This window comes from Blastocystis sp. subtype 4, assembly GCF_000743755.1.
Source record: "Blastocystis sp. subtype 4 strain WR1 chromosome Unknown seqid_0003, whole genome shotgun sequence".
Lineage (NCBI taxonomy): Eukaryota > Bigyra > Opalinata > Blastocystidae > Blastocystis > Blastocystis sp. subtype 4.
This window is the reverse complement of record NW_014569544.1, coordinates 33,848-57,304: the sequence shown is the minus strand read 5'-3', so window position 1 is coordinate 57,304 and position 23,457 is coordinate 33,848. Positions and strand designations below refer to the sequence as shown.

The following is a 23,457-nucleotide window of genomic DNA, read 5'->3' as shown; positions in this document are numbered from 1 at the left end:
TAGTTATTGAATAAAAGGATATTCTTAGCTAGAATTGATGTTGACATGTCCTGAAATCGAGTTTGCTAGTCTATACTTCCCATCTCTCACAACTACCATTTGTTTTAATAGATTCTGTGTCTACAGATTATTTTATACCCATCCCAAGACCAACAAGTGTTGATATTTCGTCAATCTCAGCATTTCTCGCAGCTGCTTTTGAATCACTCTAAACTATGACCCAATGTATCCAATCCAACCATCTTCACTAACAAACAAAATCGAACACAAAAACTAGATTAAACTCCCAAACTCTTTAACTGCTCTTCTATCTCCACAATCTCATTCTCTGTTCTAGATAACTTTGCAGTCATATCCTGTTTCTGGGAAGCAAACTTGTTAGCCACAGATTCCATCTCTGATTTCACCATACGATCTACAAAGAACTTGTACGCCTTACTGTAAGCTTCATCACTACTAAGATTGCGATCACGCAATTTGCTAACAGCTTTACTCAATGCTTCTTGACCCTTCGGTGACTGGATAAAAACCTCGACCTTTTCTGCCGCACGCTTCTGCAAAAGTTGACGTTCATTCTGTTCTTCATTATCCAGACTCTGTAGGTCCTGGAGCTGATCAGCACGAATCGCTTCCAATTGACTACATTTGATTCTCTTCTTCGCACTTACGCCAATTTGGCCCTCAATTCAGAGACCTGATCACCCTCACGAGTACACTCCTGTTCTCTTGAGGGCTCTGCCTCCGATGCGTATCTGGCCTGCGAATACGATACAGCCGCAGGCTGTTCGGGTTTAGGCTGTTCATATTGTGTTACAGGAGTCTTGTATTGTTCTGATTGCCCATACGGAGTCGCAGCTATCTGCTGTTCATATGTCACTGTAGGCTGTTGCTGATACGCAGCAGCAGTTGACTGAGGTACCTCCTCAGCTCCCATTTGCGCCAAATATGCTCCATCAACAGGATCTGCTACAAACTGTACTGGTGCTTGCCTAGCTACCGGTGAAGAACCCAAATCACCCGTGTAGTCTGCAGGATAATTAAATCGTTCTACTGATCATCTCCATTTCTCATTCGGACCTTCTGTATCATCAAAGTGCTGAGGAGGCATTGGTTCCTCCTGAGCAGCTAACTCACCCTTAGCAACAGCTGTCTTGACACAATCTGTTAGCGTAGCAATATCTCTTTCTACAGCATCCCCTGTTCCGAAGCAATCCAAGCGATAGTTTTCTGCAAATGATAACATCCGACGAGCAATTGCTGCATACTGGGAAGGTTCGGACGCACTTCGAATTGCATCTGCTAGAATGGTGAGACATGAACGACCTTGGTTATCAAGGAGATAGGGATCACTGCCATGTTGAAGCAGATACTCAGCCACAGGGAAACAACCATGCTGTAGAGCCAACATGATTGGAGTGAATCCCATTCGTGTTCGCAAGTTCAGATCTACAGCATTGCTCTTCAGTTGACGGAGAACTTCAAGGTTATTAGCCAACACAGCAAGATGAATTGGGCACATTCCATCAGCATTCCAAATGCGTTCATATGCTTCTTTCGCTACAAGGACCTTAACCTATCAAATCATGGAATTCCATAAAAAAGTACAATTTCGACATCTCCACAATTCACTGCAATATGAAGAGGTGTATCTCGATCTGCATTCATAACATTCTTCTCACTAGCATCAATGAGCAATTTGACCAATCGTAAGTTACGATATTGGACAGCCAGTAACAAAGGCGTTGCCAAATCACTGTCTCTCATATTCACAAGCTTCTTCTCGGTACTAAGACACATTTCAGCTAATTCTTCTGTCAACTCCCCACCTCGAATTGCCATGTGAACACATGTTTCACGACCTCCATCTGCTGCCTTTTCAGAGAGTATTTCTAAATCAGGATTCCTGTTCAGTAACTCCTGCATCAGAGTACGAATCTGATCATGTGACATAACCTCCTTTGCCACCGAAGCAAAATCGTTCTTTGCTACCATCACAAGGATGTGACATGGAGTCAGTCCACAGCGATTCACAATATTCACATTGGCTCCATGTTGAATGAGTAACAGACTATGATCAAAGAAGCCCAACTTCAGAGCCAGGTGCAATGGTGTATCCAGATCACTCTCATTACGCTCATCAATAAACAACGCTGCATCTTCACTCTGAACCAAATAACGCACACATTCATCTAATCGGTGTTGTAAAGCAATATGCAAAGGAGAATCCCCTTTTGTATCCTTGTCCAAAAAACCTCCACATTTTTGACAAATCTCATTTGCCAAAGTTTGCATTTCTCTCTTCAATGCTTGATGAAGAGCTTTGTCACGACTTGAATCAGGCCAGTTCCAATCATTACAAACCAGAGTGGCATCAGCACCACTTTTCAGGATCTCACATGCCAGATCTTCAACTCCAGCTTTGATAGCCAGAGTCAGCACGGTATCATTACCAGTGTCCATATGATCCAACCCTCCAAAGTTATTATAACGTAGGATATAACGAGCAATTGTAGGTAGTCCAGCTTTGATTGCAAGGTGAAGAATAGTATTGTTGAAACGGTCATATCGAACATTAAATGCCTGGGGTAACATACTGAAAAGAAGACCCATCTGACCCATTAGCAATGTCAACTGAACAGGACTCTGAGATGAACGATTGCAAATGGCCAGATTAGAATTAGAATACAGTAAGCGAGCCAAATAAACTTTCTGGTCAAGAGAAGTTGCGGGTGAGAGAAGGGCGATAGTCAGAGCAATATCATTTCGATCCGTAGCATCATTCAAAAGACTTTGGCTTTCAGGTACATTGCATAATCGTTCTACTTCCTTAACACACCCAAAATAACAGAGATAGTGCATAATTATCATCTTAAACCCATCATCTGATCGAATACACACATTCACATCATGACAGTTCTGTTCTACCAATCGTTCTAATAAGCTTAGCAGCTCTTCAGGGGTCATTAGTCTCTCATTAACCATAAACTCCCAACGAAGCAAACAATTAGCTCTAGCTCCATGAAGCAGCAACCATTCTGCCTCAGCCATGTGACGGTGTTTAATCAAATGATACACAACAGGCTTTGGATCCATTTTCCCGTAACATGCATTAACATTAGCACCTGCTCCAACAAGACTAAATATTATGGAATGGCAAAAATAGTAACGATTCTAGACGTTCTCTCGAGACGGTGTCTGTTGATACCATTTCCAATAGACAGAACGTAGCAATCGTGGAAACCCATTCCTTTCGAGTAGACTCATCGTCACAAAATAACACAACTTCGGCTTCTCCTGCACGCATCATAAATGGAAATCCGTTCTTTTCGTGGTCCTATAATCAAGATGATCTTTCATGCATACAAGACATTGGATTGTTTCGATCTGACCAAGAGGGAATCTTTTTTTCAAGTTCTCTCTATTCGCTTTCTCGTAAATGGAAAACTCTGTCTACAATGAAAACGAAAAACAATCAATACACTATTCACAATACAGAAACGAAGGTGGGATTGCTTTCCAAAGATTGATTTATACTACAAATAAGTTACTAGAGGAACGTTTACTCCTTTACCCAACATTCCCGATTTCTCATTGACAAAATCAGTATCATCATATTTGACCTTTGATACATCCGGGCAAAATAGAGGAGTAACTACACATCACGTGGCGAATACACTTCAACTCTCTAGTTGCTCTTTTGGGAAGATTGGATTGGGTCTGATTTCTACATTTGGGATTGGGATGCTAGCACTCAACAAGGCCAAAAACACCATACCGAAACACAGTATCCATAATTTCTTCCATTCCTATTCTAGGCTTTCTATTAACAAAGAAGCTGTCAATTGTGCTCTCATTAGGAACCACATTATTATGAAGCCTCTACCAAATCACCAAAATATGATATCAACACTATTAACAGAAGGCGGACACCTTCACGATCCAACTCGGTGCTTCCGACAGCGTTCATTACGGACTCCGTTTCAGCTCGGATGAAGTCCTTCATATTATGATCCTTGTTAAAGACGATGGGAACTACACTTCAGCGATAACAGAGAGGTCTACGATCCATTTTGGGAAATGAGTTTGCACTTACAACTTGACCGTTTCATTTGAATTGAGAGTGCTCTTTATAGGGATTACCTTCAAAACCAGACCGAGCTTAGCTCAGTTGGTAGAGCGTTAGACTGTAGTGGCTGCTCCGCAGCAATCTAAGGGTCGCTGGTTCGATTCCTGCAGCTCGGACTTTTTTTCATTCTTTTAACAAACACTCCAGTTCTTTTTACCCTTTTTCGAACCTACCAATAACGTAGTTTCACCCACAGTTTCCAGGAACATCGGCTATGAATTACACTCACCTTCTCTCACTCACCGAAGCATACAACTTTGATATCCAAGCACACAGGCAAGGATTATTCTTCCGCTCAACTTCACCAAACACTAACATGAACAGTGGACGAAGGCAGCAACCAATAATAATATCAGCGATCGTCACATTGTCTCCAGTGAGGTACGGAGTTTCCTTTAGAGCCACTTCCAGTTTTCGAAGCGAAAGCATGATATCAGAACGTGCTTTCTTCTCGGCCTAATGCTAATAGAACGCATATACTACTACCAAGACAGGGACAGCATCACGAGATAGATTCCCAGTTGCCAACCAAACTAAAACAGATACGGGAACTTCGAGAGATTTACAAAATTCGATCCACTATAAATGAATACGAGGTATGAAATGCACTTCATCGACACGAATCTTTTCCGAGTCACTTCGTTGCCCATAGAGTGGCGAATCGGATGTAATCGTTCTGTACATGACGAATCAATACAATAACATACTTGAGGACAGAGTAGGAGTCAGAAAGCTTGACATCGCCATTAACGTAAATAAACTCCTTTCCATTAGTACAACTATATTCATTGGTACAGGTTCCTCATCAACCATAGTCACTTCATAAGGAGATGTCTCCAAAGCCTTTAGAGTGACCAGAATCTATTCTCATGATGAAGGAAATGGATTTAAACTCGTTCTGAGCGGTTGCTGTTCTTAAGAAGCGATAGCATTAGAATCAATGGTAGTATAAATTGTGGTAAGATGGTTTGGTGTATCAGTCGTTGTCGTGAGAAGTCAACAATGGTTGCTTCCTGCAATCCCGAGACAAGATCGAAACTTCTCAACATTCATCTCTCTTGTTGCACACAAGGTAGTCACCCATTTAAACCAAAATAGAGAGTTGTTCAAGCCTAAAGAAGTCTTTCCAAATGCATGATCCGTAGAAGTTTCTGGGAACCTTCTGCATTTGATTGTATCCCTCTTCTTCACAAATTATCTTATATGAAGAGCATTCTTTATTCTATTCTATTAATTTCACTTGCATTTACCTATTCGGTAGATTTTGAAGATCTTCCGTCTTTTCTAAACGATGATACTGTTAGCGAAGAGATAACCCGTCCAGAATTCGAGGACTTTATGAGGCGATTCGGTAATGACTATGGATATAACGGAACAATTGACACAATCCGCGAAAATGATATGAAGCGAATGAGAGGAGCTGTCTACCTGGACTACACTGGAGCTGGATTGTACAGAGAATCCCAAGTCACTGAGTGCAATAACCTTCTTCTCTCCAACTTATATGGCAATGCCCACAGCCGTAGTCCATCTAGTCTGAATACAGAGCATGCTGTAGGTGTATTAGATAGGTTTGAATGTAGGTCGAGAACATGAGAGAGAAGATACTGAAGTACTTCCATGCTTCTCCTTCGGAGTACTCTATTGTGTTCACCAGTGGAGCTACAGGTGCTCTTCATACAGTGGGAGAGATCTTCCCTTGGAGCAAGGATTCTAAGTTTTATTATTTAGCAGAGGTTTGTATCTGGTATTTTGAATCATTTCATAGAATCACAACTCTGTTCTTGGCATTCGAGAGTATGCCTATCGATTTGGAAGTGGTTTTCGAGTGCTGAATGAAGAGGACCTGGCTCGAGATGAGTCTTGTACCTGTATTTGTGAAGGAGATATGAAGGAGATGTTTGGTGTTCATGATCACAACTACACATACAGCCTCTTTGCCTTCCCTGCTGAAGATAATTTTGCAGGTGTGAAGTATCCATTGAGTTGGATCAAACAAGTTCAAGATGGCTACTTCCCTGATGTATGCGATGGTATCATAAATAATTGTTAGGGTAACAAATGGTTAGTATTATTGGATGCAGCTGCATTCATTCCTACGAATCGTTTGGATCTCTCCAAGGTGAAGCCAGATTTCGTGACAATGTCATTCTACAAGATATTTGGTTATCCAACAGGTATGTTCTTTAGAGTTGAATTACAATCAGGTTTGGGTGCTCTATTGATCCGAAACAGTAATATTGATATTCTGAACAAGCTGTATTGGGGTGGTGGTACTGTCTCCATTGCCAGTGATAAGGATCATTTTTGTTTGTTCCACGTAGAGAAAGAATGAATCAGTAACTTATAGGGTCGTCCTTGCAGTCGATTCGAAGATGGAACAATCAGTTTCCTGAGTATTCCTTGCTTGAAATACGGTTTTGATATGATTGAAAACCTTGGGATCGATGTTATTAACTCTCATGTTTACAGTCTTACTCGCTATCTCTATGAGCAGTTATCTTCACTTCATCACAGGTTTGATATTAGAATAGGAATGATGATTGTAGTAATGGTGCAGAATTAGTGGAGATTTATGGCAAACATGCTGCCAATAATAAGGATATTCAAGGTGGCATTGTAGCATTTAATCTGAAACATCCAGATGGTTCGTATTTTGGTTATTATGATGTAGTATTGAGAAGAAGTGTTCATTGATAGATTCAACTGGCTTCTGCTGCTAGAAATATTCATATCCGTACTGGTTGTCATTGTAATCCTGGGGCTTGTCGAAAGTATCTGAATGAATCTGAAGAAGTTCTGAAGATGTAAGTTATTCTCAAAAGAATTTAGATATAGCTTGTCTTTGGAGAAGGATTCTTGTTCTGATTCCAATGATATGGTTAATGGTCATCCTGTTGGAGGAAGTAAGTGAATTTGAGATTAGATTGATGATTAGTTCGCGTTTCGTTAGGTTATATGACCACATTCAATGATATCATGACATTTGTTGATTTCATTAAGGAGTACATTGATCAATCATATGTTTGTTCTATTATTCAACAAATACATTCTAAAATAGATTAGCAACATGTTGAACAAGAGAATTTCCCTTCTTTCCATCCTTTCTAACTGATTCTCGATAAGCTTTTCTCCAAGTAGCCTCTTTATCTTCAGGCATGGAAGGATGATCACTCATACCCAACACCTACACTTCATTTCCTACTTCATTCTTACATTCAATCGCATTCGTAATGGACGTAAATATCTCTCCTTTGGCATAGGGAGATTATGCTGTTTGATATATGTCATGAGAACCAAGGCTCGATTCACATCATTCACTCGTGCTAATCCAATTAACATCTCTCCAAATGTCTCTGGAGCTGGGGTCATTCCTTTTGCTTGCATCTCCTTCAATAATGATGCTGCTTCTGACATTCGTTTCGCTTTTGCATACATTCGAATGATTAGATGATATGAATACTCATCAGGCTGTTGGCCATATTTCTAATCATCATTCTATCTTCAATCATTCACTTCAAAAGAATCAAAAATCCCGCGGGAACGATTCAAAAAGCGGGCATTTGTATAAATTGCCAAATAGCTGTTCAAATCCACCACTTTTGGCTTGTTATCTGTCATTTCTAGAACCTGCTTCCAAAGTGCATCTCCTTCCTTTATTGCCCATGTTTTCAGCGCTGGTACCGAAGAATCGCGGTTATATAGTCTTTCCCAATACTCCTCCAAATCACGAATTTGATTGGGTACTGTGAGTTGTGTGAAGTTTGTTTGCTAGATATGAACACACAGATCCATTCCTACTCTACGATACACCATGCTTGGCTCTGCTTTCCTGATTAAATCATACTGATCCAAGATTGATTCATTTATCTCCTTTGCCAGACGCAGTTGGGTGAGTTGTTGGGCCTGATGTTCATCCCCCTCAAAACATTTGCGTAGAAATTGGATCTCTTTCTGGAATTCCTGATCTGCCTTCTCTTTTCTTTCTAATAACTCCAAACCTATTAGAGATGTGACCCCAAACTTTTGTCTCACCAGAGCCTTCATATCTCTCCTTAGAGAGGGATTCTCTTGAAGGACCTGATTCACACAATCCTGCCATAGTGATGATGAATAGTCGATCTGACTTGTATCACCACCTTTCTCTCGATACAATGCCTCGATTTGACTTCGTGTAGTCTGTTCTAATGAGGCTAGCATACTTCTTGGCACAGCTCCGGGATCTCGTTCATCGGTCAAAGTTTGATTCATAGCTCGTTGCAGTACTCCATTCGCAGCATCTTTCTTCATCAATTCGGGTGAATATCGTTCAGTCACCACACGCTCGACTGCTGTTCGGATATCCAATGGCAACGACTCTTCTTGTTTTTCTACATCCCCCAACATTTCCTTTTCCGTCAGACCACGAGTTCGACCAGAGCCAACAACCTTTGTGGTAGCAATCTTCTTAACCAACTCCTCATTTATCAGATCCTTCTTCTCCTCTATTGGAGTTAATTCAAAATCTGAACTTCCTTGTGAGTTCTCTTCATCTTCATCTTCAACTTCATCGTTTGAATCTGGTCCCAATCCATCATCAATCTCTCGAGTACGCAATTCTCGCACATAATCCAAACGGTCTTTCTTCCTAGCCACAGGAACTCCTCGTTTCCACTCTTCATACTCCTTCCGTGTAAATCGACGATTTCCCGCGGGATGCTCAGGTAATACCAAATCACCATCAATCGACGTAGCTAACACTTTAAGTACTAATGTCATTGTCTGTGAGGTTGGCTTATAACCCTGATCTTGTAATTCCATCAGCACGTTATTCGCTCTGACGAAATCACCGTGTTGAGTACAGGCTTCAAGAAGAATGTGATATGCTTGCAATGAAGGAGAAAAACCAGCAACCAACATCTTCTTGTAGTAATCAAATGCCATCACATCATATCTCCAGCTATGAGCACAAGCATGCATAATTGCTAGATAACATCCCGCTGTTGGAGTTTGATCATGTATCGATATGGAGTCAAAGAGGGTGATAGCTCGTTCGGTATTGTGTTGCATTTCACTCACTTTGATCATCAATGCTAGAGTAATTGCATCTGGTTCCTCGATGTAATTCCGCATCAAATCAAATGTCTCATCAGCTCGAGCTAATTGATGCCTTTGGATACAGCCACCAATTAATGATGAAAATATGACATTATTAGGACGCATTCCAGTTTTCATCATTTCCCGTGATACAGCATATGCATCATCCAATTTACCTTCCTTAACCAGCCCATGTACAATAATACCATATATGTACTCATCCGGTTTCACTCCTGACAACACCATATCCTTAATTGTTTCTCTTGCCAATTCTGTTTTTCCATGATTACATAAAACCGACAAATATGCTGTCCATGCGAATAGAGTACATTGCCTTGGATCCTGCTGGATGATTTTCCAAAGGAACAATGCATCATCTACACGATCTTGTGCCGAAAGAACACGCATTGCTTTGATCGTAGCAGGTAAGTTATCCACATGCAGTGTATCTTTTACCTTGTTAAACAATTTGTCTACATTCATCTCCTTGATATCCAAGAGAGTGTCTTCTGAGAAGGGCATATTCAACATATCAAAGAGTTGAGTTGAAAGCGAGTCAATTTCCACCAAATCACGTTCTGTTATATTCAAATTCTTACTTCCAACATCAGTCGTTGTAATCTTTGCAATATCACTTTTTGATAACACAGGGAGAGGACTGAAGTCTGGCTTTCCATTCTTCAGTAAGCTATCATAATCCACTTCACTGTCTTTCGACTTGGATAAGCTATTTACCTTTGGACTACGTTTCGTTGACATCCATCGAACCGAACCATAGAAATGAATTAAAGGGACTTGAAAAACTGCTAAATTGAGTGTACGAAGACCACCGAGACTAATTTGACGTCTTCGCGGTACCATCATCAAGGAGGATCGAATCGAGGTAGTTGAATGCCTCAATATCGTTGTTAACATACCAAAACAAGCGAATTCACCTTCTGATAATAGAGAAGTAATGAGATAACCAAATAGGAACTATTTTTGGAAGCACCTAATTAGGTGGTTATTGTTATTCAGATACTTTCATTCAATATGGAGAATGGTAGATGATCGATATTGATGTTTTGTATCTATTGAAATGAATACAATGTGTTTAAAGAATGAGTATCAACAGTGGTGTCATTCAGGATCTCATTCCTGTTTATCAGTGAGTCATATTCGTCTACTATCTGGATAATGAAGAGAACTATAAGCAGTATTTCCATATCTCATTGAAATCATTGTATCCATTCATACTGTCTCACAATGTTTCATACACTTCATAAGTGTCAACTATTCACCATTGGATCTCAACTCTATCTTCACATCATTCAAACACTCTTTAAACAGTCCTCTTCTTATTATTCATCTATTCATCACAGTACTATCCCTCAGAGAATGTGTGGATAGTTGAATGTGTTGTGAATAGGAGGTGTTGATAGAGTGTATGAATGATGATGAAAACAAGATATGTTGAATGAGGGATTATCAGAGATGACACACAATCATATTCAACCCATGTAATATTATTACAAACTTTTCCTGTGTTATACCTAATGAGGTATATGTGACAAGTGCTAGTTTCATAATCCTGCCAAAGCCTTATCTTGGATCTATTCTTCGTATGGCTTTTTCTCCATTTCCTTCACTTATGGTATTCTAACTGCTGATTTAGATAACCCTTCCTATCCAATTGGGAATGGTATCGTATTTAGTCATACACCAGTATCACATACTATGGAATTCACGATTAAGGAAACTATGCCTCCATCGAATTACTGGACCTAATTCTGGATACTGAAGGTACTTTCTTAAACCTCCAGTGTGTGGAATCAATGGAAGGACTGTTGTAATTGCTGTAAACCGTTCCAGCGTCTTGATATGACTTCTTACAAGACAGAAACAGCTTCAACCTATATGAATACTCTTCAGTTCCTTGTTTCAATGGTAATTCTACTACTATTGACATCCAGGATATTCTATTGGTTCCTATATTTAAGTGTAATAATTGGCATAAATCATGTACAACTATTGTACAGATAACCCGTCTCTAACATGGGCCTCCAACCCTGAGTAGCTATACAGACATTCTCAAAAATGACAACATAGCTTAACGATCATTTTTACTACACTAACACAATTTCGAGCCAAATTGGCGGGTGATTAAACCAAAGATTGTCTTATTATCTTCCAATGCTATTATTTCTTTCAGTAAGATGCACTATTCAATATCACAATTGGTAACTGCAATTTGATTGAGAGTCATATCATTCTGGAACAATGATGTTGATGTGAAATAATATCGAATATCATTATCTGAAGTGTTGAGAGTGAATTGTTGAACAATTATGAATGCTGAATAAGATGGAATGAAATACACTATAATGGATTCATTTTTCTGTTCAAAGTTATGGATAATTGACACAGAACTCTTTCGTATAATGAAAATGACTTCTCATTATCGAAATGATTGGGATGTTGATATTCTGTTCAATGTTTTGTGTTATTAGTCTTATTACATTTCACAAGAATGACTGGAATTGTTGTATCTCATTCTATTGAATTCACTATCTTCGATAAGAAACAAACTATACAAGAAGTGATTGGACACGAGCAACCAAGTCACTCTTTTTTCCTGATACCTTCTGATTCTTGCTTTTGAGATATGCCTTCAGTTCAGGGATGGTTGCTGTATCCAATTTGTTCTCACGAGCCAAATCAGGGATTTTGGTCTCAATTACACTTGTATTAGTGTCAACAATCACTTCCTGAACCGTAGGATTCATTTTCACTCGTTTTTGTGAAGAATCTATCGGAGTAGGACGTGATTGAGGTTCGAGAAGAATTGGTGATGGAGGTGTTGGCATTTTCTTCACATTCTTTTGAGAAGATTTCTTTGGGATCTGAAGCTTGATACATGGCTTTGGCTCCTCACATTGAATGCGATGAGTACTTGGATTCGAAATAAGGGTCTTTGCAGAAACATAGCTTGTAGGAATGTGTATGATCTTACTATGAGTTGAGACATAAGGGAGGATTGATGGGATTTGCGATGTTATCGACTGAAGAATGCGCTGAGAATGGTCCATTGTTAACGAATAGGACATCTAGATAGAAATGAACAAACAGATTCCACATTCATTGTGAGTGCAAGAAGAGAACTAGGTACAAACTGACCTGAATGATGATGAGGTTGGGATATCAAGGACCACTCAGTGGTAATCTCATCACAGGTCCAATTATACTAGATAGAATGAGAGGAATGATGATACATAATTGAGATAGTATGCAATGGTTTGTTCCTTTGTTGTGGGAAGATAAGACTCGAACCCTCTTTGCTTATTATTCTATTTATGGAGTCATGAATGAGTCTACGATCGAAAGAGGTGTCAGTGGAATATGCAAAGTTGTTATAACTTGATCTATGGTATAGTATTCGTGAGTAGGGAGGAAAAGGGCTTCTGAACTGGAAGAAGAACAAGGAATGAACCGAAATACAACAGGAATACAGAATAAAAGGAAAGTTAGATGAGAATCATCGTACTGAAAACGAGTATCCAGTCTTGAATGATGATATAATGAAATCACTACTTCAATGCATCACAGAAGGATCGACATGTCGGAACTGAGTGAGATCCAGCATTCCAGTGCTCAAATGAAAGGAGATACTCTCCTGATTGTTGATAATGAAATACACAACATAGTTTCCGAAGGATCCATCTCTTTACACACTCATCTAAGATAGCAAAGAAACAATATTCAATACTTAAATGTTGAATAGAAGGAGAAGAACACACATCATCTTTTGATAATAGGATATGATTCTTTTCTGCTATTCGATGGCATGCTCTACTTATGTCTTCCGATTTGAAGCAGGTATTCGATTCGTTCTATATGTAAGTTGACTTCAGTACAAGAAACCGGAACGAGAATAACAATCTTGTTTTCTTCAAATGTTGCTGCAAGATAGTTCTGGTCAATGAGACAATTTACAAACATCGAAGCACACAAATCATGACCATTCGAACAGATTGTAAATTGATTAATACTAAATGCTTCTAGAGATAGCGAAGTATCAAACTGGTAGTTAACAGGATCGAGAAACGGCATTCTGAAGATGGAGGGAAACTATTCACGTATTGTTTAAGTTCAGTTGGATTCATCCATACAATTGTCGTAATTCGTTGTTCACTATACATCACCACCTCTTTCGTTTTTTCTCTTCAATACACCCCTATTGCTATTTTCCCATTTAGTATCATATGAATACCATTTTATTCGCAAGCCGCCAAATTGGCGCCAATCCGTTTCAGAGGGATTAATCTCTCTTATTCGGACCTCATCGGTTAAAAACGGAAGAGCAGATCATTCACTGTACAATCTTGTACATTGCTATCATTTCTACAGCTGTTCTAGGGGATCGAGTGCTTTTTTTCATTGTTTGGAATTGAATGGAAAATCAGACTCCTATACACCAACAACAACCTGCAGAAGCTATTTCTTCAGATCTCTTAGAGATGTCAAAGGTAACGAGTTTGTTCTTGGGAATATTCGCATTAGATTGACGGCATTTCAGTATCAGAAGTCTCTCCAACAAGATTGTATGCTGCTAGATGTATGTTGAGTCTGAAACACTCTCTAGTGCAAGGGAAGAAGAAGTTAAAGGACGAGGACTATTCTCCTCCTACCACAAAAAAGAAATCACTCAAACGAACGCAACCAACACGACTCCCTTGTCCTCCGCTCCCAGAGGCTCCCAGTCCGATTGCTATTTATATGGATAAACTGACTGAACAGAAGAATCTGATGAGCTCACCTCATGATGTTGATGGATGCTCCTTTATCCGAGAAGTCTGTTACGATGGAATTGTTCGGTGGGTGGTTCCTCTAGATGTCAATTGTAGTATTTGTAAGGATATCAAGAGTCGTGCTGTGGGCAATCAGTTTTCTCTTCAAACTCTCTCGACACTTCATTCCATACCTCAGTTATGTGCTCGTGATGTCTGTTCGGTATAGGAGATGGAACTCGTTCATCTGTAGATCCTTGTAACATCGGGAGTTCTATCAACTAGTGACTCAGAATACGTTGTTCAGTCTTATCAATCAATTCTATCGATCCTTCTGGATCATCAGAAAACTAACTATTCTAAGTTGGAGGAATCTGTGAGTATTGTATCTGTTCTAACAGCAAAACCTCCTATGGACTCAATCCCATCACTTTTAGACACAGAAGGAACTGAAGTAAGAATTCGGGATTGGAAAGTTAAAACTCCTTCTTCAATGTGGATTCATGGAGCTTATTGTCGAGAAGAGGATTCTGGATATCCTTTTGTTGTTTATCCTCCTCATTATGATGTACCATATCGATCTGACGAACCATCTGAAATAACACGGTCCCGAATCTTACCTAGTTCTCTACCATCTCGACTCACACAAAAATCGGATATAGACCATTCTCAACGGAACCCACATAAGTTGAGTAAACAGGACTCGTCTTTCCAATCAACTGAATCTATTCCAGTCCTACAAAAGTCTATAGTGGATGATATCAAGGACAGAACTTGGAGTGCGGAATTGAATACTGATAGTTGCTTAATCCATTTAACCCACCTCCTCCTGCGCAAAGCCATCCTGCATGAATCGTTCTCATTACAGGAAGTAACCAAGGAAATCTATCCACGGTCTCCCAAAGGTCCAATCACAATAGTTTTATCATTTCTAGCTTTTCTTCGCCATGTTCATCTGATCTGTATCGTACTTCAGTGTTGTGGCTTGCTATGCACAGACCATCCGTCATTGCGATTGGATGATCAAATTCGCTTGAATCCGCAATTTGTAGGATTCCTACAAGGACAAGAGAAGGTAAATGATCCATTGCAGTCTCTCGCACCTTATATGGATATTGACTGTCTAGCTTCGGATATTGTACTAGCTTCCATTCAAAGTAATCAGGATATTAAGAACCTCTCAGATGTTGTGCGGAAACGGTGTGGAAAGGAACCTTTTCCATCAGTCGGTGTTATGGAAGCAGCATTAAAGAAGCGATTTGTGAGTGCTCTGAAGATGTACGAGATCGTGATGAGGGAGTGTCAAGATGTGGATTCTACTCGTAAATGATGAAAGCTGTTTGTTTCCAAATCATCAGTTGATTCCTCTTCTTGGCATTCGTACTATCATATCATCTGTTTCTTATTCTCCCCATACGTTTGCGAATAATAAAAATGGAAATGACAAATTGTCATGACTGGCATGACAACTCTTTTCTCATTCTCCTTTAACGAGAATTGGGTAACAAATATCCATAAGATTCCATATCTTGTTATCTATCTAAAGGAGAATAGAAAAGAGGATTTGGTACATATCTATCGAAATCGTTGTAATGGTGTTAGTTAATATGTCTACCGTGCCTACAGAATTGCTGGATCGTACAAAATTTCGGGAGTATAGTCCTATTCTTTGATTTCATATGTAGGGATTTGACGAAGTATCAGAAAGTGTTGCGGGACCTGAATAAGAATCCTGCAGAGAATGCTGATAAGATTACTCGAATTCAACGATGGTATTCCTTGTTTTGGAGAATGACAAGTAGGATGGAAAAGGCTTGTTATCGCGCTTTGGTGAGCGATCCTAGTTACTACTTGGAAACTGGATTAGACTCGATTGTGTGGCGAGATTGCTTTTACAAGCCAATCGAGTCCGAACGTGCCAAAATTAAAGATCTTACAAAATCTCAACTGGATGCTGTTGGTTTTTGTCAAATTGTTCACTTTTAGAATCCAAGTAAACTCTTGGAACTCATTCAACGAGCGTTGGATTATTATGTGTCTGTATATCGTCAACTAAAGGATATTCCAGCGATTGACCAATCTAGAACACCTTCCAGTTCGTCTTCAACCCGTTTCTCTCAAAAGACGAAGGTTATAATAACGTGCAATCTGTTTATTCATATTGGAGATTTGTATCGATATGAGGCCCAATATTCCGTTCCGCAAGGAACCATTCCTAATTTCGAAAAGGCTGAAAGTGCATACAAACAAGTGATTGCACTGGATTCAGGGAGCGGAATAGGACATCATCAATTAGCTGTTCTAGCTGTGAATTCTAATGCCGACATTCTCGCTGTTTATCGGTATATTCGATCAATTGCTTGTTCATCACCATTTGCACCGGCTCTTAAGAACCTCCGTGTCCTATTCTCGAAGAATGAGAAGAGCATGTCTTCTCTGATTATGGAGCCTCATTCAAAGAAAGAAGGAGTGACTGTAAGAAGAGAGATACTTTGATTAAATAGGCTTTTACGAAATTGTTTATCGAATTGATGCATGTATTGTGTGATGGAGTTGGTGATGCAATTCGTTTTAATTCGTTAATGGTAAACTGTCTACAGTTATTTGGTAGGTAGTTTTGAAGAGGATTTAAGATAGATGTTCTATTGAGATATGATGCACTCAGTACACAATTTGTGTTTCGTGTAATTATGATTGCTATATTTGCTGCATGCAATTTATGGAATAATGGAGCTGATAAAGGTACTATTGACATCATGTGATTCATTGCTAGAATCATCTCAGAGTGGAATATTGAGTGATTCATGTTTAAATGGATGGCTGTGCTTAATGAATCTCATTACGCGAGTTTTCATTCATACTCTCTCTGAATCAAGTAATCATATTTCTCCATTCTCATTGTAGATGGCTCCACTCGTCACATGGCTACAATTCGTCTCTTCATGATGTGGTTGGAGTTACAGAAGGCTGATGGTTTTCGACCCAAGGTAAGACGTACTATCATTCATTCATTCATCAGTACATGGCTTCAGAAGCATCATTCTGTTCAACCTCCAATCTAACTCTCTTTCTCGATGTGGAACAACGGTTATGGAGGAATTTGGTTGCTTTGATGAATCGATTGCCTCTTAAAGAGACAGTGGTCAAGGATACAGGTAAATTCTGGCTTCGTTTCTCATATTCCAGCTCCTTTGCGATATGAAGTTGAGATCCGCGGTTATTTACCATTTCGAGGGGTCTTTGATAGTATATATTATGAACTGTACACTAAGAGATTAGATATTGCAGGGTCTCATACATTCTGTAATGATGAAGAGAGTCTGATTCGTTATATGATTGCTATTTGTGTATCTTTCAATCATTTGAAAGATGATCCTCGTTGTCCTGTTCATATTGATAAGGATAATCACCATCAATACTATGTGCTAAGTAAGCGAGAGATACTGGGTAAACTCCAGATCCACATCAATCGAGAGATCCCTTTCGAAGTGTTGCTTTTGACAATCTGCCATCATTTTCGGCTATTTCTGTTAATGGTGAAGATGATTCTCCCTCAATGTTGAATTCGTCTGTACTATTCACCAATTGAACTAAGTTCTAGTTATTTGGAATACACAGTCGGAATGTGAGTAATTCTACTCGCTTATCAGGAGTATGAAAATACAAGGATTTAATGATCTAGTCTCCTAATGATCCTTTCGGTAGCCGGTCTTCCTCTCAGTCTACTTCAAACTTGTATTCACGAGTTGGAAGCAGTTTGTCAATTCATAGTCATTCCAGAGAAAGCTCAAGTGATCGATTACAGAGGTCTATTATGATCGTGGAAGTTATTCATAGGACTATGTCTCCTTTTCGATTAACAGGTGATCAAGGATGAAAGATGAACGTAATATTGTGTTATAGTACTTGTGTCATTTAATATCCATGTGCATTGTCTCTGCTTAACTCATGTTTGATGAAAACACAATTGTTCATAATTGGGTCATAGAGTATCCATAATTCAATAATAGGGTCAAAGCCATTCATTCTTAGAGTTTATTATTTCCCTTTCAACAAAGGACAGAGAAAGAGTTAAATGGTAAGAAGGAGTGAATTATTCTAGTTTCCACACAATCACACCGGATAGCATTTGGATGTGGCTATTTGGTTTCCAATCGTGGAGAAAGAGTTGATCATTGGGTGTGGACTTTGATTTGTGATTTGTCCCTCAATTCATGACTGCATATGTAACAGCATAGAGAGGTTTTGGAGACAGGTAATAGAAGACATGTTAAATTTGTTTGTTGCAATCAAACAACCCCAAAACTATGGTACAGACCTTATTCCCAACAAATAGGGGTATGTGTTACTCGTGGTTGGCTCGCAAGGATTTCCCGTTGAATACCTGAAACATCCATCAAATGGGACTCACAAGTATTACTCACATAATAGCCTATTCGAATAAATTCTCGAGACCGATAATAGCAAGTAATGAAGACAATTGTCATTCCAAGAATACAATCCTCCGGAACGAGAGAGAAATCAGGAGCATTCGCCTATAGATCATCCAATACATCCAATTTTCAAATACTTGAAAACAGAACTTGTGAGTACCTCGAGTCACAGGTCCAACAAGGACAGATTCTAAAAGTTGGTCTCTTTCTGTTGTCCTATAGTCTCCAATATAGGTCATTCTCCATTCCAAATCTAATCTCGTCATGGCAAGAGAACTGCAACTTACCTTGTTCCAGATCAACGTAAGATTCGAATATAATCTCGAATTGGAAGGGGTTTGTTGCAACGGTGGGATTGTCGAGGACATTCACATTTACAATATTCACAAGAGGCTCACAATCCCTTCGTCGACCTGCCATATCTCACGAAACTAGAGGGAGGAACTGCTTCGAAAGGAAGAAAAGAATGAGAATCAATGTACTCATCAGAGTGTTTGCAAAGACTATATTTATCAGAATTACTTTCAGTACAAATTGAACAAACAACTAGAAACATGATTGCGAGTCAGAGATAATTCTAGAATCTATATAGTCTGGTAATAGATTAGAAAATAGAATAATATAGTAAACAACGTTATTAAATATTAGTGCAGTGATCAAGAACAATAACAAAGATTTGATAAAGACCCTATTTTAAAATGCCCTTATTTCTGAGGGAACAAATCTTGAAATGCAATGAATGCTGATAATATAGACCCATATTCATCCGTTTGTTGGTATTCCTCAATGCTGCTACTTCAAGATGAGTTAGATACATGAAATCCTCAACAAACACACTACTGACGACTCTTAAACTCACGCAGAATCTTCTCCCATTTCTCTCCAATCGCTCTCAATTCCTCCTTCTTCAGCGTAGTCAGTTGACGATCCGTCATCAGAGCTTGTCCATGGACCCAAACATCAGTCACTCTATGATTCATGTCCTCTTCTCATTCTTACTGATCTCTTCCTGTTGCATAGACAAGATGCGACAGAATGTTCGCCAGAGGCCATACCTCCACATGGTCCATATCCACAGCAATCAGATCTGCCTCCTTACCTACTTCAACAGATCCAATCTTCTGGTCCAGATGAAGACCCTTAGCAGCGTTCAGAGTTGCCATTCGGAGTACAGTCACAGCATTCAGAGCTCGGGCATCATTAGCAGCAACCTTTCCCACTAAAGCAGCATTACGCATCTCTGAGAACATATCCAAATTGTTGTTGGAACATGCACTGTCCGTTCCCAGACACACATTCACACCTGCATCCAGCATGCGTTGTACAGGAGCGATACCACTAGCCAACTTCAGGTTGCTTGTAGGATTGTGAAGGACAGTTGCGTGATTGGCTGCCAACAACTCGATGTCCTTGTCCGTAACATGAACACAGTGAGCACACAGCATATCACGCAGAACTCCCTTGGCTGCCAAATTCTAGGCATAACTAAATCAATCCACACTGACCTCAATAGGTGAACACAAGGCATCTGAGATATGACGAGAAGAGGATTGCTTTCCACTTACCGAGTCATCCAGCTCTGCCTTACACTCCTGGACATGCATATGCATTAGGACTCCCTTCTCTTCACACAGAGCTTTGGCCTCGATTAAATACTTCTCAGGAACAGTATACGGAGCATGAGGAGCAACTGCATACGTCACAAGAGGATTCGTGTGATTATACTTGTCAAGGAACTCACGATTTCTTATCAAACAGGCTTCTGGAGAAGCAGCCCAACTTGTAGGGAAACCAAACACACCGAGACCATGCTGGGATCGAATACCAATTTCCACGGAAGTACGAGCGGCTTCCTCAATGGCAAAGTACATGTCGTTGTAGCAAGTAGTTCCACTGCGAATCATTTCCGCGCAGGCTAACTTGGTTCCCTATGAATTAGGATACCATTGTTATGGTACATCAACACAGAATTCAGGACTTACAAAAGCAGCTTCTGCGGGCCAGATATCCTTCTCTAGAAATGATCCTCAAAGAGTTAAAATACGAAGCCAGTCAACTAAGGCCTTGTCATCGCTAAATGCCTTGAAAAGACTCATAGCAGCATGCGCGTGCATATTGATTAGTCCTGGCATTACAACATGTGTAGGTCTCTCAACTACGACATCTGCCGTATACTTCTGAGCAACATCCTAACACATCACATCCATATATCAAAGAAATACAGTAGTGGGAAGAAGATCGATGATGACACCATTATCAATCACAACGGAGTAGAACTCATACACCGTGTTCTCAGGAACAATGGGGACCACCCATCGGGCATTAATGATCATGCTTACGTTTTTCATAGCAGTTGTCGATAAAAACAGATAATTATAAGTGGTTGTGTGAGGAGAATAGTGTATGTAATTATCATTCTGGGACTAGGTGTACCAAAATCATCTAAATCGTTGGTAGCTCACACTTTCAAAGATAAACTCGAGATTCCTAGTGAATAACAAAACTGGAGAATTGTCTTTAGAGTTGTGCCATATTCTTTCCTCTGTAGAAATGCATCAGTGAATGCAAGATAATCCCACTTGTTAAGAAAGACAAATACAAATGAAATCTTGATAATCATATTTCAGTTTATCACTGTACGGTTTGGGTTCAGATAATAAAATGTCGATTCCTGTGACTTTGACCATCAATGGCCAGTCATATTCGCTAAATATTGACGAGTCAACAGAGATTAGTCATCTCAAATCAAGTCTTCCCGTAGTATTTCTCAGTTTTGTTAATCTGTATAGAAGAGGTATCAAACATACTTTGATTCCTTACTTTTCTATTATGATGGACAACAAATTGACCGTGAAATATCATTAGTTAGTGTGATACCGCCTGGAAGTGAATTTTATGCATATCGGAAGGATTCAGTCATCGTTAATTTTGAAGATACAAAGTATGAAATCCACTATTTTACCGGTATTAAGGGATCTGACTTGTTCAATGAAATCACACGTACCTTGCTTCATGGAGAAGATGAAACACTCTACGAGCTGAAATTGTTTTCTGGGACACCATTTAATCTGGCCTGGACCATTCCATTTGAGGGATTATCTACTTCATTGGAACTGGTGTTAACGAAAAGTATTTACTCTTCAGTAGTTTAATTTGTAGAGGCGACAGAGATATTGAATAATACTTTTTCGTCCCAGGATCAAAGGGAAGATGTAATTGATTCAATCAATCCGAGTCTTATTCCGAGAGTCCCATACAGTCCTATGAATCTTCATCAAGTTTCGAGACCATCCATGTCTGTTGTCCAACCTCCTCTGAGTTCGGATAGAAGCATGTCTGTTATGCAGCCTTTTCTTTCTGGGACAGTCACTGATGCATTATCTGTTGTTGTATCAGAGAGACCAATTAAAGTGTTTGGTTGGTATGAGAATGAGTTCTCATATGAGAAACCCGTTGATGCTGATGCTATTGATCTGATGGGAGTTGTGAAGGATCGTTACCTTCAAGTCGGCTTGAATCATGGTTTTCAGTGTAGATTCTTTTCAATGGAAGAGTCAATAACATGATGCAAAGCTTTCGAGGACTTCAAGTAGCCATTAGTGGCCAACTCGTATCAGAATCACAGCCAATAGGAGCTCTGAGTAATGATGACACTATTTACTTTCTCTGTTTGATTCTATTGAATGATTCATAGAATAGGTGTTCCTAACACAGTTGCAGTGAAAAGGATTGAAGTATATGGAGATAAGAAGACAAAAGTTATGCCCATGATAGCATCAAGTACAATGAAGAATATTCTTGAAAGTTTCTATAACAGAGTTGGGGTATCAGATCTATCAGTAACACTGCATGATGAGTATCAGGAAATCCCTCTTACAACTCAACTGAACAATATTGGAGACAAGTTTGATAGTACACAATTGAATGAGGTATGAATGATAGTATGGTCTACTCATGTTTTGAAGATACATCAAGCATTAGTAATGCATACAGAGAATGATTTTTCATTGACATTCCAAGATCCAGTTGCTAAGATTCTGAGGAGAATGCGTTATGCGCCTAAACTACGTCTTCAAGATTATCTAAACGAGTTTATGTGCGTAGAAATGGTAGAAATTATTCAGGTTGTAGCCAAACCATCATTTTGTTAATAAGGATTCAGATTTTTCGAATATGCTTATCACTCGACGAATTGGAATGACTCTTTTGGATCATCATAGAACAATAGCTGAGAACAATCTACGAGTAGGCGAGACATTGATTGGTTGAATTGAGTATGATGAATGAGGTATAGTGTGGTCAGAGAAGGGATATCGAAGTGTGCTGAAACGGGAGAAGCGAGCGAAAGTACTTATCAAAGTCCAATGTTCAGGTCTACAAGCAAAGGAAATCACCGCGACAGATGATACAACAGCTGGACAGATACTGTTAACTTACTGGAAGGTGAGTTAGTGTGATTCAAATGAGATTCTAGGAGTATAGGAATAATTATGTCCAACAGTTTATGTTATCTGTGAATGGAGTATTGATTCCTGATGATACTCGAGTTCGAGATATAGCTATCTTGGATCAATCAGACTGGTCTTGTAGGGATAAGTGTTATTGTATATTCAAGGTGTACAACGACCTGATTCTTGTTATGTGAATATCATATCAGCATATTACAATATTTCACTTCGTTTTTATGTCCCACTCCTTTTCTCCTTATCTGAAGTTCAAGATTTGTTCATGCGAGTAAGAATAAGTGTGTTTATGTGATCCTAGAACTGTGATATCCCTGATTCGATATGGAAATTTGAATTGTCAGCACCAGATGGTGAGAAGCATTATGATTCTGGTCGATTGCTTCGAGATTATGTAAGACGAAACGAAGAGATCACATTGCGATGTAGGTGATTAAAGTGAGTCATTAACGTAGTTTGGGAAAAGGATCGGTTTGCACGGTATCATCGACTCTGTCGTGTGGATCCATCACTTCCTACTCTGAAGATTCGAGATGGAAGTGGAAAGGAATGTACGTTCACATGGGTTGAAGATGCAATCCTTCAAGAATATC

At 39.4% G+C, this 23,457-nt stretch overlaps 8 protein-coding genes across 8 annotated transcripts; 2 read left to right on the top strand and 6 right to left on the bottom strand.

Moving 5' to 3' along the window:
- Positions 1-278: 278 nt before the first annotated feature.
- On the bottom strand, positions 279-3,773 carry JH06_0597 (hypothetical protein; the record flags this gene model as incomplete). The annotated part of the gene is made up of 9 exons (XM_014674679.1): positions 279-639; positions 669-1,047; positions 1,078-1,573; positions 1,606-3,136; positions 3,168-3,334; positions 3,364-3,450; positions 3,480-3,533; positions 3,564-3,652; positions 3,683-3,773. 9 exons carry the CDS (start codon positions 3,771-3,773, stop codon positions 279-281), a joined length of 3,255 nt encoding a protein of 1,084 aa, XP_014530165.1.
- A 522-nt stretch (positions 3,774-4,295) lies between these two features.
- Positions 4,296-4,939, bottom strand: JH06_0596 (hypothetical protein; the record flags this gene model as incomplete). Its single annotated transcript, XM_014674678.1, is given in 6 exon segments — positions 4,296-4,338; positions 4,356-4,582; positions 4,613-4,705; positions 4,736-4,802; positions 4,834-4,889; positions 4,907-4,939. The coding sequence occupies 6 exon segments, from the start codon at positions 4,937-4,939 to the stop codon at positions 4,296-4,298; spliced, it is 519 nt and encodes a 172-aa protein (XP_014530164.1).
- Positions 4,940-5,260: 321 nt separating this feature from the next.
- Positions 5,261-7,192, top strand: JH06_0595 (hypothetical protein; the record flags this gene model as incomplete). Its single annotated transcript, XM_014674677.1, has 10 exons — positions 5,261-5,680; positions 5,710-5,862; positions 5,895-6,149; positions 6,180-6,303; positions 6,334-6,446; positions 6,477-6,643; positions 6,676-6,796; positions 6,827-6,933; positions 6,965-7,032; positions 7,065-7,192. The coding sequence occupies 10 exons, from the start codon at positions 5,261-5,263 to the stop codon at positions 7,190-7,192; spliced, it is 1,656 nt and encodes a 551-aa protein (XP_014530163.1).
- JH06_0594 (hypothetical protein) lies at positions 7,179-10,063 on the bottom strand (the record flags this gene model as incomplete). Its single annotated transcript, XM_014674676.1, has 4 exons — positions 7,179-7,313; positions 7,343-7,612; positions 7,643-7,897; positions 7,928-10,063. 4 exons carry the CDS (start codon positions 10,061-10,063, stop codon positions 7,179-7,181), a joined length of 2,796 nt encoding a protein of 931 aa, XP_014530162.1.
- Positions 10,064-11,769: 1,706 nt separating this feature from the next.
- Positions 11,770-12,288, bottom strand: JH06_0593 (hypothetical protein; the record flags this gene model as incomplete). Its single annotated transcript, XM_014674675.1, has 1 exon — positions 11,770-12,288. One exon carries the CDS (start codon positions 12,286-12,288, stop codon positions 11,770-11,772), a length of 519 nt encoding a protein of 172 aa, XP_014530161.1.
- A 3,287-nt stretch (positions 12,289-15,575) lies between these two features.
- On the top strand, positions 15,576-17,531 carry JH06_0592 (hypothetical protein; the record flags this gene model as incomplete). Its single annotated transcript, XM_014674674.1, has 10 exons — positions 15,576-15,622; positions 15,654-15,740; positions 15,771-15,924; positions 15,955-16,443; positions 16,473-16,575; positions 16,606-16,710; positions 16,742-16,843; positions 16,873-16,955; positions 16,988-17,123; positions 17,155-17,531. The coding sequence occupies 10 exons, from the start codon at positions 15,576-15,578 to the stop codon at positions 17,529-17,531; spliced, it is 1,683 nt and encodes a 560-aa protein (XP_014530160.1).
- A 756-nt stretch (positions 17,532-18,287) lies between these two features.
- JH06_0591 (chaperone ASF1A) lies at positions 18,288-18,821 on the bottom strand (the record flags this gene model as incomplete). Its single annotated transcript, XM_014674673.1, has 3 exons — positions 18,288-18,503; positions 18,539-18,654; positions 18,689-18,821. 3 exons carry the CDS (start codon positions 18,819-18,821, stop codon positions 18,288-18,290), a joined length of 465 nt encoding a protein of 154 aa, XP_014530159.1.
- Positions 18,822-19,237: 416 nt separating this feature from the next.
- On the bottom strand, positions 19,238-20,749 carry JH06_0590 (N-ethylammeline chlorohydrolase; the record flags this gene model as incomplete). The annotated part of the gene is made up of 6 exons (XM_014674672.1): positions 19,238-19,370; positions 19,401-19,876; positions 19,907-20,329; positions 20,360-20,415; positions 20,446-20,590; positions 20,624-20,749. The coding sequence occupies 6 exons, from the start codon at positions 20,747-20,749 to the stop codon at positions 19,238-19,240; spliced, it is 1,359 nt and encodes a 452-aa protein (XP_014530158.1).
- Between the last annotated feature and the right edge of the window lie 2,708 nt (positions 20,750-23,457).